The sequence below is a fragment of the Salmo salar genome, chromosome 16 (assembly GCF_965601325.2).
Source record: "Salmo salar chromosome 16, fSalSal1, whole genome shotgun sequence".
In the NCBI taxonomy this organism is placed as follows: domain Eukaryota; kingdom Metazoa; phylum Chordata; class Actinopteri; order Salmoniformes; family Salmonidae; genus Salmo; species Salmo salar.
The window spans coordinates 43,720,352-43,734,145 of NC_138306.1; the positions used below are offsets into that span (position 1 = coordinate 43,720,352).

Consider the following 13,794-nt stretch of genomic DNA (forward strand, 5'->3'; position numbering starts at 1 on the left):
GTGTACAATGCATTCGGAAAGTATTTCGACCTAGGGCTGTTGCAGTGACCATATTACCGCCACACCTGCTGTCACGAGTCATTAGAGGCCTACCAAACTTGCTAACTGCCTGGAACTCAGCACTCCATTGTCCCTCTAATCACTGACAAATGCAAATGTAATCAAAAATCTAAATCAAAACACTTAATGAAAGTCCAGGAGCACACGTTGCGCAACATTACTATAGGCTATGCAATTGTGGGGGAAAAAAACTGAGTGATGGCCTCTTATTTTTTATTTTTAACTTAATGTTTAAAAAAAAAAAGTGTTAAGTAAGCATTTCACTGTAAGGTGTTGTATACCTGTTGTATTCAGCACGTGACAAATAAAATTGGATTCGATTTTTACTAAAAAGAGGATCCCATCAGGTTTCAATAGGCTAGGCCTACTATATTTATTTCTGAACTTTCCTAATATTAAGCGCATTGTGTATATTTGCAACAGGAGTACAGCCTACCTGGCTGGCATGAAAATTAACCACCTGAAAAGCATCCTCCATTCACTATTTAAGTGCATAGATGACATGCATCTTTCCCCACTGCATGATAATGGTCCATTCAAAATCAAAACATTTTACACATTATTTAGTATATGGAAAGACAAGATTAAATCAAAAACAGTCTGATGGGTGACAATATTAGATCACTTGTGAATGATGCCCAGCATAAGAAATGCCTTTTTTTGCGACTTTATCGAATTATAGTCGCACACTTCATGAGCCGAGCCCATACAAGCCTTATCAAATCAGATAGGCGTATCACAACTAAAGTGGCCAAATAACTTGTTAAAATTAAGCACATTAATCCGCTTTACAAGGGGTGTAGAGCCTAACTGGCATGCATAAGCAGGGCGTGAGTTTCAAGTTTGGGGAAGATCATTTTCTCCATAAAAATGCACCTTCATAATAAAAGCATTACATGCATAATTGCATTTGCGGTCACTTTTGATAAATGGTGTTTCCGCTAATGGAACATTTGCGCGTATAGCCTACTACCATGTGTGCATTGCTGCGCTTATGTGAAGAAAGAGCCTAATAGTTTATCAACAAATGTTCTGATCTGTTTCGTCAGCCACATTGTGTAAAAAAAGTTTTGGGGGTGCTAGTGGTGGTATTCACTTGGGATCTACCGCATCCCACAACTGTCACAGACTATGCTTGGAATATTTATTTCTCGCACAGAATAGGTCGACTTTTGTATTATGGGGGATAGTAGCTTGACATAGGCTACTGCTTTTGCTGTTCATTACGCCTACTCATCGTGTTGGCTGATGAAAAGTAAATGTGGACAATTCTTCCAATATGCACCTCGGAATTGGATAAGGACGCATGCAGTTGCGTCCCCGATGAGTCGGTCTTCACTGGTAGCCTGTGAGAAAGACCTTGTCACGTAATGGAGAGCCATGTGAGTGAAAGGTAGGGCACAATGGCTACAAGAGACAGATTTTTAGGGTGCATTACAGCCACACAAAGGGGATGCTGCCGTGAAATTCTAGGCATTATCAAGTGCTTGTCATATTGTGAATGATAGACTGATGAAGTGTGTGCAGCCTGCACAAAAAACAATGCAGAGCTCATGCCTTTAAAGCGAGTCGCATCATGCAGCCTTACATTGGATTAAAAATCAAAACATACGGTGCCTTCAGAAAGTATTCAGACCCCTCGACTTTTTCCACATTTTGCTACGTTACAGCCTTATTCTAAAATGTATTATTGTCCCCCCCCCATCTGCACACAATACCACATAATGACAAAGCAAAAACAGGTTTTTAGAAACGTTTGCTAATATATCAACAACAACAAAAATAATTACAAAAAAATATATATATAAATTATTTACATAAGTATTCAGACCTTTTACTCAGTACTTTGTTGAAGCACCTTAGGCAGCGATTACAGCCTTGAGTTTTCTTGGGTATGACGCTACAAGCTTGGCACACCTGTGTTTGGGGACCTTCTCCCATTCTTCTCTGCAAATCCTCTCCATCTCTGTCAGGTTGGATGGGGAGCATTGCTGCATAGCTATTTTCAGGTCTCTCCAGAGACGTTATATCGGATTCAAGTTTGGGTGGGCCACTCAAGGACATTGTCCCGAAGGCACTCCTGCGTTGGCTGGGCTGTGTGCTTAGGGTCATTGTCCTGTTGGAAGGCTAACCTTCCCCCCCCCAGTCTGAGGTCCTGAGCACTCTGGAGTAGGGTTGAACATTTTGGGGAATTTTCAGAGGTGGAAACTTTCCGTGGGAATATATGTGAATTATTGGAAATATTTACCATATCGAGACAGAAACATAAACCTTTTACCTTATCATAAGTAGACAATTGCAAATGATTAAATCCTTCCAATAGAAATAAAAAAACAGTTACGGTTTGAACTTTAAATGAGTTGACTCTTCACATGGGATGATTTCACTGAACAACAAAAAGGGAATATTGAACGATCCCCAATGATCCATCTCATCTCCCAAAAACATTTGATAGTCTAGAAAGTAAAGATTTGGTTGTCTTCTTCTCAGGCTTCCATGTCTTCTCCCCGGACCTCCTCATTGTCCAACTCCTGAACATCAGACTGATGCCTCATCTTCACTGTCACTTTCCAACCCTGTTGAGGATGGCTTGTTGTCAGGCTCAAAAACCCTGAAATCTTCCTGGAAGGCCACCAATTTTTCAACCCTTGTATTGGTCAGCCTGTTGAATGATTTGGTGTGTGTTCCCAAACAAGGACCAGTTATGCTCTGAGGCAGCTGATGTGGGTGGGATTTGGAGGATGAGCCAACACGGGAAAGAGCCTCAGATCCACAAAGTCCCTTCCACCAGGTGGCTGATGAGGCATGTTGGCACAACTGCCATATTGCATCTCCATCCCAAAGCCCTTGCTTGGAAGTGTACTTCGCCAGACTACCAAGAACCTTGCCCTCATCCAGGCCAAGGTGGCCAGACACGGTAGTAATGAAGCCATAGGCCTTGTTGATCTCTGCACCAGACAGGATGCTCTTGCCAGCATACTTGGGGTCCAACATGTACGCTGTGGCATGTATGGGCTTCAGGCAGAAGTCTTCACGCTTTTTGATGCATTTCAGAACTGCAGTTTCCTCTGCTTGGAGCAACAGTGAAGTGGGCCAGGCAGTACGGAATTCTTCTCCTACATCTACAAGCAGAGTCTGAACATCAGACAGAATGGCATTGTCTCCCTCAAAAGGCTACTGCTATAGGTTTCAGGAGTTTCAGGCTGCTTACCACTCTCTCCCAAAATACATCATCCAGTAGGATCCTCTTGATGGGGCTGTCCATATCGGCAGACTGTGATATGGCAATTTCTGGAGAGACTCCTTCCCCTCCAGGAGACTGTCAAACATGATGACACCACCACCTGTGTTGCTGGGCAGCGTCAATGTGGTGCTCTTATTCCTCTCACTTTGCTTGGTGAGGTAGATTGCTGCTATAACTTGATGACCCTTCGCATACCTAACCATTTCCTTGGCGCTCTTGTAGAGTGTATTCATTGTTTTCAGTGCCATGATGTCCTTGAGGAGCAGATTCAATGCATGAGCAGCACAGCCAATGGGTGTGATGTGAGAGTAGGACTCCTCCACTTTAGACCAAGCAGCCTTCATGTTCGCAGCTTTGTCTGTCACCAGTGCTAATACCTTCTGTGGTCCAAGGTCATTGATGACTGCCTTCAGCTCATCTGCAATGTAGAGACCAGTGTGTCTGTGCCCTTGTGGAATACTGGTTGAGGGGTAGAGATGATGTAGTTAATTATTCCTTGCCCACGAACATTCAACCACCCATCAGAGATGATTGCAATACAGTCTGCTTTCTCTATGATTTGCTTGACCTTCACTTGAACTCTGCATCCAGCAAATGAGTAGATAAAGCATGTCTGGTTGGAGGGACATATGGTGGGCGAAGAACATTCAAAAATCTCTTCCAATACACATTGCCTGTGAGCATTAGAGGTGAACCTGTTGCATACACAGCTCAAGCGAGACATTCATCAGCATTTCTCTGACTACGTTCCTCCATTGAGTGAAAAAAAAACATCTGATTCCAGGAGGACCATGAGCTGTTGCTATCGATAAGGTGTCTGATTCATTGAAACATGTATGGAAACTGGTGAATTAACACCCCTCAGTTAACAGGCTCAAGCAAGCTAAACCCCACATGGTAGCAGAAATTGTTAATAAGTTAGAAATGATTTAAACACACTTTGCTGTAGGCTACTATTTACTAGTTAACAAAAAAAATGTATGTTATATCAAATATATTCACCCCACCCAGTATTGTAATCAAAACTTACCAGAAAGCATTTAGTCCTTGGCTCAGACAGTGTAGTAGTGTGGGCTCAATAGCATCTCAGTGTGCAGGATGTTGAGAATCAGCTGTACATGTGATGGAAGAATGCACTGTGCATGCAGAGGGTTACAATTCCATTGAATTGGGGATAGTTCAACCAAAATATGCCACAAGACCTAGAATTGCCTTGTGTATCCCACAAAAAAAGATTCAATGTTATAAGCTAACTTTTTTTTAATGAATTTAAGTAACATTCCCCAAATTCCCAGGCTTTCCGGAATTTTAACGGAAAGTTTCCGACCCTTTGCAACACTACTCTGGAGGAGGATTTCAGCAAGGATCTTTCTGTACTTTGCTCTGTTAGTCGTTCCAGAGATTCTGACTAGTCTCCCAGTTCCTGCAGCTGAAAAACATCCCCATTGCATGATGCTGCCACTAGGAGCACCGCTTCTGGGTGAGCCTTTTCTTGTTTGCTCAGGGTCTTATATAGTTGGTTGAGTGCACTCTTAGTGCCAGCATCGGTCTGCGGTGGTAAATAGACGGCTATGAATAACATAGATGAGAACACTCTTGGTAGATAGAGTACCTTATGATAAGCTGTAGACCACACTACCTCAGCCGAGCAATACCTTGAGGCTTCTTTAATATGACATCGCGCACCAGCCGTTATTGACAAAAAGACACAGCCTCACCCCTCGCCTTACCAGACGTAGCTTCTCTGTTCTGCCGTTGCATTGAAAATCCCCCTGAAAATCCCTCCAGCTCAATATTTTCCATGTCGTCATTCAGCCACGACTCAGTGAAACATAGGATATTACAGTTCTTAATGTCCCGTTGGTAGAATAATCATAGGTCATCCATTTTATTTTCCAATGACTGCATGTTAGCAAGCAGAATTGATGGCAATGGGAGTTCACTCGCTTGCCTATGGGTTCTCAAAAGGCAGCCTGATCCGCGTCCTCTTTTCCTCCGCCGTTTCTTCACGCAAATGACGTGAATCTGGGCCTGTTCCCGGGAGAGCAGTATAACTTTCTCGTCGGACTCGTTAAAGGAAAAAGCTTCTTCCAGTCCGTGGTGATTAATCCCAGTTCTGATGTCCAGAAGTTATTTTTGGTCATAAGAGACGGTAGAAGCAACATCATTTTTTAAACTTATTTTGTACAAACAACGCAATTTTTTTATTTTTAAATAGCACAATTGATTACGGGCATGTGAAACGGCAGCCATCCTCTTCAGCGCCATTTTAAATGTTAAAATAAGCTACATTTTCTTCATATCATGCTTTTTTTAAACCTGTCTAAAATAAATAATGGATTTATTAGACTCTGTTAATTAACGGTCAATTACCATGAGACCGACAGTTATTTTTTTTTATTTCACCGTTATTTAACCAGGTAGGCCAGTTGAGAACAAGTTCTCATTTACAACTGTGACCTGGCCAAGATAAAGCAAAGCAGTGCGACACAAACACAGAGTTACACATGGGATAAACAAACGTACAGTCAATAACACAATAGAAAAATCCATATACAGTGTGTGCAAATGTTGTAAGATTAGGGAGGTAAAACAATAAATAGGCCATAGTGGCAAAATAATTACAATTTAGCAATTAAACACTGGACTGATAGATGTGCAGAATATGAATGTGCAAGTAGAGATACTGGGGTGCAAAAAATAACAATATGGGGATGAGGTAGTTGGGTGGGCTATTTACAGATGGGCTGTGTACAGGTGCAATGATCTGTAAGCTGCTCTGACAGCTGATGCTTAAAGTTAGTGAGGGAGATAAGCTTCAGTGACTTTTGCCATTCGTTCCAGTCATTGGCAGCAGAGGTGGAAAGGAAAGGCGGCAAAAGGAGGAATTGGCTTTGGGGGTGACCAGTGAAATATAGCTGCTGGAGCACGTGCTACGGGTGGGTGCTGCTATGGTGACAAGTGAGCTGAGATAAGGCGGAGCCTACCTAGCAACGACTTACAGATGACCTGGAGCCAGTGGGTTTGGCGACTAATATGAAGCGAGGGCCAGCCAACGAGAGCATACAGGTCGCAGTGGTTTGTAGTATTTGGGGCTTTGGTGACAAAACGGATGGCACTGTGGTAGACTACATCCAATTTGCTGAGTAGAGTGTTGGAGGCTATTTTGTAAATGACATTGCTGAAGTCAATGATCGGCAGGATAGTCAGTTTTACGAGGGTATGTTTGGCAGCATGAGTGAAGGATGCTTTGTTGCGAAATAGGAAGCCGATTCTAGACTTCATTTTAGATTGGAGATGCTTAATGCGAGTCTGGAAGGAGCGTTTACAGTCTAACCAGACACCTAGGTATTTGTAGCTGTCCACATTATTCTAAGTCAGAACCGTCCAGAGTAGTGATGCTAGTCAGGTGGGTAGTGATCGGTTGAAGAGCATGCATTTAGTTTTACTAGCATTTAAGAGCAGTTGGAGGCCACGGAAGGAGTGTTGTATGGCATTGAAGCTCGTCTGGAGGTTTGTTAACACAATGTCCAAAGAATGGCCAGAAGTATACAGAATGGTTTCGTCTGCGTAGAGGTGGATCAGAGAATCACCAGCAGCAAGAGCGACATCATTGATGTATACAGAGAAGAGAGTCAGCCCGAGAATTGAACCCTGTGGCACCCCCATAGAGACTGCCAAAGGTCCGGACAACAGGCCCTCCAATTTGACACACTGAACTCTGAGAAGTAGTTGGTGAATCAGGCGAGGCAGTCATTTGAGAAACCAAGGCTATTGAGTCTGCCGATAAGAATGTGGTGATTGACAGAGTCGAAATCCTTGGCTAGGTCGATGAAGACGGCTGCACAGTATTGTCTTTTATCGATGGTAGTTATGACATCGTTTAGGACCTTGAGCGTGGCTGAGGTGCAACCATGACCCGCTCAGAAACCAGATTGCATAGCGGAGAAGGTACGGTGGGATTCGAAATGGTTGGTGATCTGTTTGTTAACTTGGCTTTCGAAGACTTTAGAAAGGCAGGGTAGGATAGATATAGGTCTATAACAGTTTGGGTCTAGAGTGTCGCCCCCTTTGAAGAGAGGGATGACCGCGGCAGCTTTCCAATCTTTAGGGATCTCAGACGATACGAAAGAGGTTGAACAGGCTAGTAATAGGGGTTGCAACAATTGAGGCGGATAATCTAGCCTATATCTATATCTGTTCTTATTTCAACACTTTTTGAATGGGGCATGCTTATTTAAGATGGTGATGAAATCACTTTTAAAAGAATAACCAGGCATCCTCTACATGACGAAATGAGGTCAATATCCTTCCAGGATACCCCGGCCAGGTCGATTAGAAAGGCCTGCTCGCTGAAGTGCTTTAGGGAGCGTTTGACATTGATGAGGGATGGTCGTTTGACCACGGACCCATTACGGACGCAGGCAATGAGGCAGTGATCACTGAGATCCTGGTTGAAGAAAGCAGAGGTGTATGTAGAGGGCAGGTTGGTCAGGATGATATCTATGAGGGTGCCCATGTTTATGGATTTAGGGTTGTACCTAGTAAGTTCCTTGATAATTTGTGTGAGATTTAGGGCATCTAGCTTAGATTGTAGGATGGCCAGGGTGTTAAGCATATCCCAGTTTAGGTCATCTAACAGTACAAACTCTGAAGATAAAATGGGGGGCAATTAATTCACATATGGTGTCTAGGGCTGAGGGGAGGGGTCTATAACAGGCGGCAACAGTGAGAGACTTATTTCTGGAAAGGTGGATTTTTAAAAGTAGAAGCGCAAACTGTTTGGGCACAGACCTGGATAGCATTACAGAACTCTGCAGGCTAACTCCACCCCCTTTGGCAGTTCCATCTTGGCAGAAAACGTTGTAGTTGGGGATGGAAATGTCCGAATTTTTGGTGGCCTTCCTAATCCAGGATTCAGACACGGCTGGGTTGATGGAGTGTGCTAAAGCAGTGAATAAAACAAACTTAAGGAGGAGGCTTCTGATGTTAAGTTGCATGAAACCAAGGCTTTTACGGTTACAGAAGTCAACAAAAGATAGCGCCTGGGGAATAGGAGTGGAACTGGGGGCTACAGGGCCTGAGTTAACCTCTACATCACCAGAGGAGTAGGATAAGGGTACGGCTAAAGGCTATAAGAACTGGTCGTCTAGTGCGTTGGGGACAGAGAATAAAAGGAGCAGATTTCTGGGCGTGGTAGAATAGATTCAGAGCATAATGTACAGACAATGCTATGGTAGGATGTGAGTGCAGTGGAGGTAAACCTAGGCGTTGAGTGACGATGAGAGGTTTCGTCTCTGGAGGCACCAGTTAAGGTCTCCGCATGTGTGTGGGGTGGGACAAAAGAGCAATCTATGGCATTTTGAGCAGGACTGAGGGCTCTACAGTGAAATAAAAACAGTAAAAACTAGCCAAGACAGCAGTAAACAAGGCATATTGACATTAGAGAGGCATAACGCCAACACAGGTGTTGATTAGGAGAGCTAAGACAACAACGGGTAAATGGCGATGAATGGGCAGAGCGGGTTAGTTAGGTACATACAGGACCTGAGTTCAAGGCCGGGGCCGACAGGTAAACAAAATGAGGTACCGTGTTATTGAAACGGTCCAGGGGCGTCAGCTGTGTTGCCGAGTGATCATAGGGTCAAAAGAGCAGCAATAGGTGAGTCAGGGTGCCGTTCGGTAGTCACTACTACGCTAGGCGAGCAGGGGACACAGCGTTCAGAAAAGCTAGTGAGCCGGGGCTAGTAGATGGTTCTTCGGCGACATCGTAACAGAATAGCCTGTTATGTCGGTAGACCAGTCGTGATGGATCGGCAGGGCTTCATGTCAGCAGTAAAAGGGTCCAGGCAGGCCAATTGGCCAAATAGGTAATGTAGCCTAAGATGGGCTGAAGGCCCCCTGGAATGGATTAGCTAACAACGTGCCATTGGAACACAGGAGTGATGGTTGCCTATAATGGGCCTCTGTACGCCTATGTAGAAATTCCATTAAAAATAATTTACAACATTAACAATGTCTACACTGTACTTCTGATAAATTTGATGTTATTTTAATGGACAAATAAAAGTGCTTTTCTTTAAAAAACAAGGACATTTCTAAGTGACCCCAAACTTTTGAACGGTAGTATATAAATGGAAATATCACATTTACATCAGTATTCAGACACTTTACTAGGTACTTTGTTAATTTAATCTATTTTAGAATAAGGCTGTAATGTAACAAAAATGAGGAAAACGTGAAGGGGTGTGAATACTTTCCGAATGCACTGTATGTACTGACATGTATTTGTAACTGATAGATGCGCGCACACACACACGTTAATGTTTTTAAATGTATGTAAATTGTAAAAGTATTTTGTCTAATGTCTTGTTCATTATATGTCAGACCCCAGTAAGACTAGCTGTCGTCATTGGCGTCAGCTAATGGGGATCCTAGAAAAATCAAAAATCACTAGCAGATTGTACCGGCTAATGTGACGCTCAATTAGCCGTTATAGGATAAGTACAGTTTGGCGTAGCACAAATAACTTCCTTCCAACCTTAACTTGGTGATACCATCTTTGTTCTCGATTCAGCCAAACATGTATCTTCTAAAATGTCTGTGTCCAGTCGCAGGTTTGAACTTAGAAAATGCTCCGTTATTAAAATACTTGTTTTGCTCCGTAAAGTAATACAACAATGTGTACACCTCCATCTTGTCCATTTCAAATATTCTCTCATTGATCGAGACCAGTGAATGACATTGTGACATGCAGCACTTTGGGGTGTGCCCACGTGTCTCAATGAGGGGGTTCGATTAATCTCGACCCGGAGACCATGTAGGCGTGTTTTATGCCGGCTCAAAGCTGATTGCATTTGTAACCGGGCTGCCTTGTTCAATGCCCACGACGAAGTCGGCTCAAAACAAAAGCGACTGAATTAAGCATGCGTAGTAATTACACTGAACAAAAATATTTAAAACGCAACATGTAAAGTCTTGGTCCTGTTTCATGAGCTGAAGAAAAAACATCCCATACGCACAAAAAGCTAATTTCTCTCAAATGTTGTGCACATATCAGTTAGTGATCATTTCTCCTTTGCCAAGGTAATCCAGTCACCTGACAGGTGTGGCATACCAAGAAGTTGATTAATCAGTGTAACAGTGTAGGTTCCGTCCCTCTCTTCGCCCCAACCTGGGCTCGAACCAGGGACCCTTGCACACATCAACAACTGACACCCCACGAAGCATCGTTACCCATCGCGCCACAAAAGCCGCGGCGCTTGCAACGCAAGGGGCAACCCTACTTCAAGTCTCAGAGCGAGTGACGTCACCGATTGAAACGCTATTAGCGCGCACCACCGCTAACTAACTAGCCATTTCACATCGGTTACATCAGCATGATCATTGCACAGGTGCACAATAAAAGGTCCCTTTAAAATAAGCAGTTCTGTCACAACACAATACCACAGATGTCTCAAGTTGAGGGAGCATGCAACTGGCATGCTGACTACAGGAATGTAGCGCTGTTGCCAGAGAATTTAATATTAATTTCTCTACCATAAACTGCCTCCATTTTAGAGAATTTGGCAGTACATCCAACTGACCTCACAACTGCAGACCATGAGTAACCAAACCAGCCTAGGACCTCCACATCCAGCTTCTTAACCTGCGGGATCGTCTAGGGGGTGCTGAGGAGTATTTCTGTCTGTAATAATGCCCTTTTGTGGGGAAAAACTATTTCTGATTGGGTGGGCCTGGCTCTCCAATTTTTGTTCCAAGGCCCACCCATGGCTGCACCCCTGCCAAATCACATGAAATCCATAGAATAGAGCCTAATGAATTTATTTCAATTAACTGATTTCCTTATATGAACTCAGTAAAATCTTTGAAATTGTTGCGTTTATATTTTTGTTCAGTATAGTAGGATTCCGATTTCCCATGCAAAAGTGATTGCTTTGGGAGAACAACGCTTTATATGCCTTCCCAAAGAAAAATTGTTACCAAATTCAAAACATTTATTTTATGGGAAAGAGATGCATGTTTCTGGACAAAATGACAGAGCGGCACAGATTACGGTTCCATTTGTGAAAATGGAGCTAATCCCTCCCTGTTTTCACCCAATGACGTGACGGCTCAGCATAATCGAATCCACCCAATCAACGAGAAATTATTTTAAATAGACAAGATGGCGGCGTACACATGGTTGGGTATTGACATTTCGAAGAGAGCTGTTGCGGGAAAAACTGTGACGATGGAAAAGAAGCATGGAGAGGCCAAAGAGCTTGAATTGTAAATTGGCCTAAAGAACAGAAGTTGGGTTTCAGAGAAATGCCATCAGTGTGTGTTCTGCAAGCAATACGGTGCCAAGTACAAACCATATTCTGCAGTCTCAGGGATTCAATCTGACGAGAGTGAGGATGAATTACCTGTGGTGGCAGGTGTGGTGCAAATCTCCAAATCCGATCCATATGTAGTTTCAGGCTGGGTAGAAAAGAAGTTAGGTACTGTTAAAATCGGTGAAGATAGCGCGAAGTCATTCAGAGGGAGTGGGTACTTCACATGACTAGGGACAAGACCTGTAACTTGCTTTGCTCACTAGAGCAGGGCGCCCTTGCAACGAGTGATTACTCTGGTGGCGTTAAGTGTGTCTGCGGTACAGTGGATTTTAATTTGTATTAAAGCAATGTGTGTGTATATGGGTGTAGGTTTAGTTGGTGGTGCAACGTTTCCCTCCCTATTTTGTTTATCAAAAACGTAACTGACCACACTACCGCACAGTAGGTGCCAGCATGCACAAACAAAGTGTGAACGCTATGATACCAAATAAGTAGTAGTGTACCAGTTGTTGGATTACTTCATGTAGAAAAAGGAATTCTTAATTCAAACGAACCACCTGCAGCTGGACACATTTTAGAATATGCATGTTAGGCCGAATCGAGAACGAAGATATTAAAGCCATGTTGAGGTTGGTCTAAAAAATCTCTGTCCTATGCAAAACAGTGCCTAATTGAGCATAACGTTGGCTAGCTTCAATGCAACCAAAATAGTTTACATCGACGCTAACCCGTTAATCTGCTAACTAGCTAATGCACCTGTAATAAATGTGGTCCTCACGTAATAAAACAGCTGCGAATCGGGCGATGGCAATAACGTTACACGCGCCACCAATGCAACATGACAAATACGAATAAAACCCATGTGCAAATATGTAACTGGCAAGTTTATCTTACCCCAAATATAATGGAAGGTTAGTAACTGAGTAAGAAGTATTCTACGAAGGTTTCCCATACTGTGTCTGCAGTTAGAGGCGCATGGAAATGACGTAATGCTGCATTAATAAGGTGAGCTGTGTTCAAAACGGAAGTGTTGCAATGTGTTCTGAAATCCAAACTAATCACGTCTGTGAAGCTCCCACGTCTGATCAATACGTAAATCCCTTTCCTGGTGCTGATGCCGCGTTCAAAGCCACTGGGAACTCGGAAATCACCGACTTCTGTCTTCAGTGTGTTCAAAACAACTGGAAACTCCAACTTGGAAAAGCGATTTAAATGTTCATCCAACTCGGAATTCCGACTCTGGAAGATGGGCCTCTTTCTAGAGATCCGCAATTCCGAGCTGAATATCACTGACTTCATGATTTGACCTCATATTTTTCAGAGTTCCCAGTTGTGTGGAGTGCGGCTTAAGTCGCATGCATTAATGTCAATAGCATGCCACTGTAGCAAGTATGGGTAACTCATAGAGATATTATGAGGACTCATCTTTATTAATAAGTTGATTGAGGACCTTGTGTTTGTGTGATGAATGTGTGTTTTTTATGACTGGATTTTTCTTTCAGCTTGCATTTTGTATTCATATTTGTGTGTATTTTCTGTCATGTAATTTAATTCGGGGCTCATCAGTAAATTAGACCATCTCAGTTTGACTGTCTAATAAAATAAAGGTAAAATTAAATCTGTGCCATTATAGTGACTGTGACAGCGCCATTGAGGTTACAACTCATAGGAAATCCCACCCAGGTGACTAGTTTGACTACTTTAAAATGGTGGAAGCCCTCAATGGCGCTGCCCATGCTAAAACGACCTTTTGGCCACTAGAGGCCTCTAGCATTCTCTATGGGGTAACGGCATACTTGGCGTGTGTGAAAGTGGATGTAGCCACTAAATGATCCAAATATACATTATATATACAAAAGTATGTGGAAAACCCTTTAAATTAGTGGATTCTGCTATTTCAGCCTCACCCGTTGCTGACAGGTGTATACAATTTAACACACAGCCATGCAATCTCCATTGGCAGCAGAATGGCCTTACTGAAGAGCTCAGTGACATTCAACGTGGCACCGTCATGGGATGCCACCTTTCCAACAAGCCAGTTAATCAAATGTCTGCCCTGCTAGAGCTGCCCCATTAAGTGCTGTTATTCACTGAAGCGTGTAAAAATCGTCTGTCCTCGGTTGCAACACTCACTACCGAGTTCAAAACTGCGTCTGGATGCAACGTCAGCAC

General features: G+C 43.2%; 1 protein-coding gene across 3 annotated transcripts in view; it reads right to left on the reverse strand.

The window, feature by feature from the left end:
* LOC106573960 (low-density lipoprotein receptor) overlaps nt 1-12,761 on the reverse strand; it is a 31,664-nt gene extending 18,903 nt beyond the window's left edge. Inside the window, exon 1 of one of the 3 annotated variants that reach the window (XM_082962730.1) lies at nt 12,517-12,761. In XM_082962730.1, the coding sequence (XP_082818856.1) occupies nt 12,517-12,574 (58 nt within the window). In that variant the 5' untranslated portion in view covers nt 12,575-12,761. The remainder of the gene's footprint in view (nt 1-12,516) is intronic. The other 2 variants (XM_045697273.2, XM_045697272.2) reach the window with 2 other exon arrangements.
* Nucleotides 12,762-13,794: the final 1,033 nt, after the last annotated feature.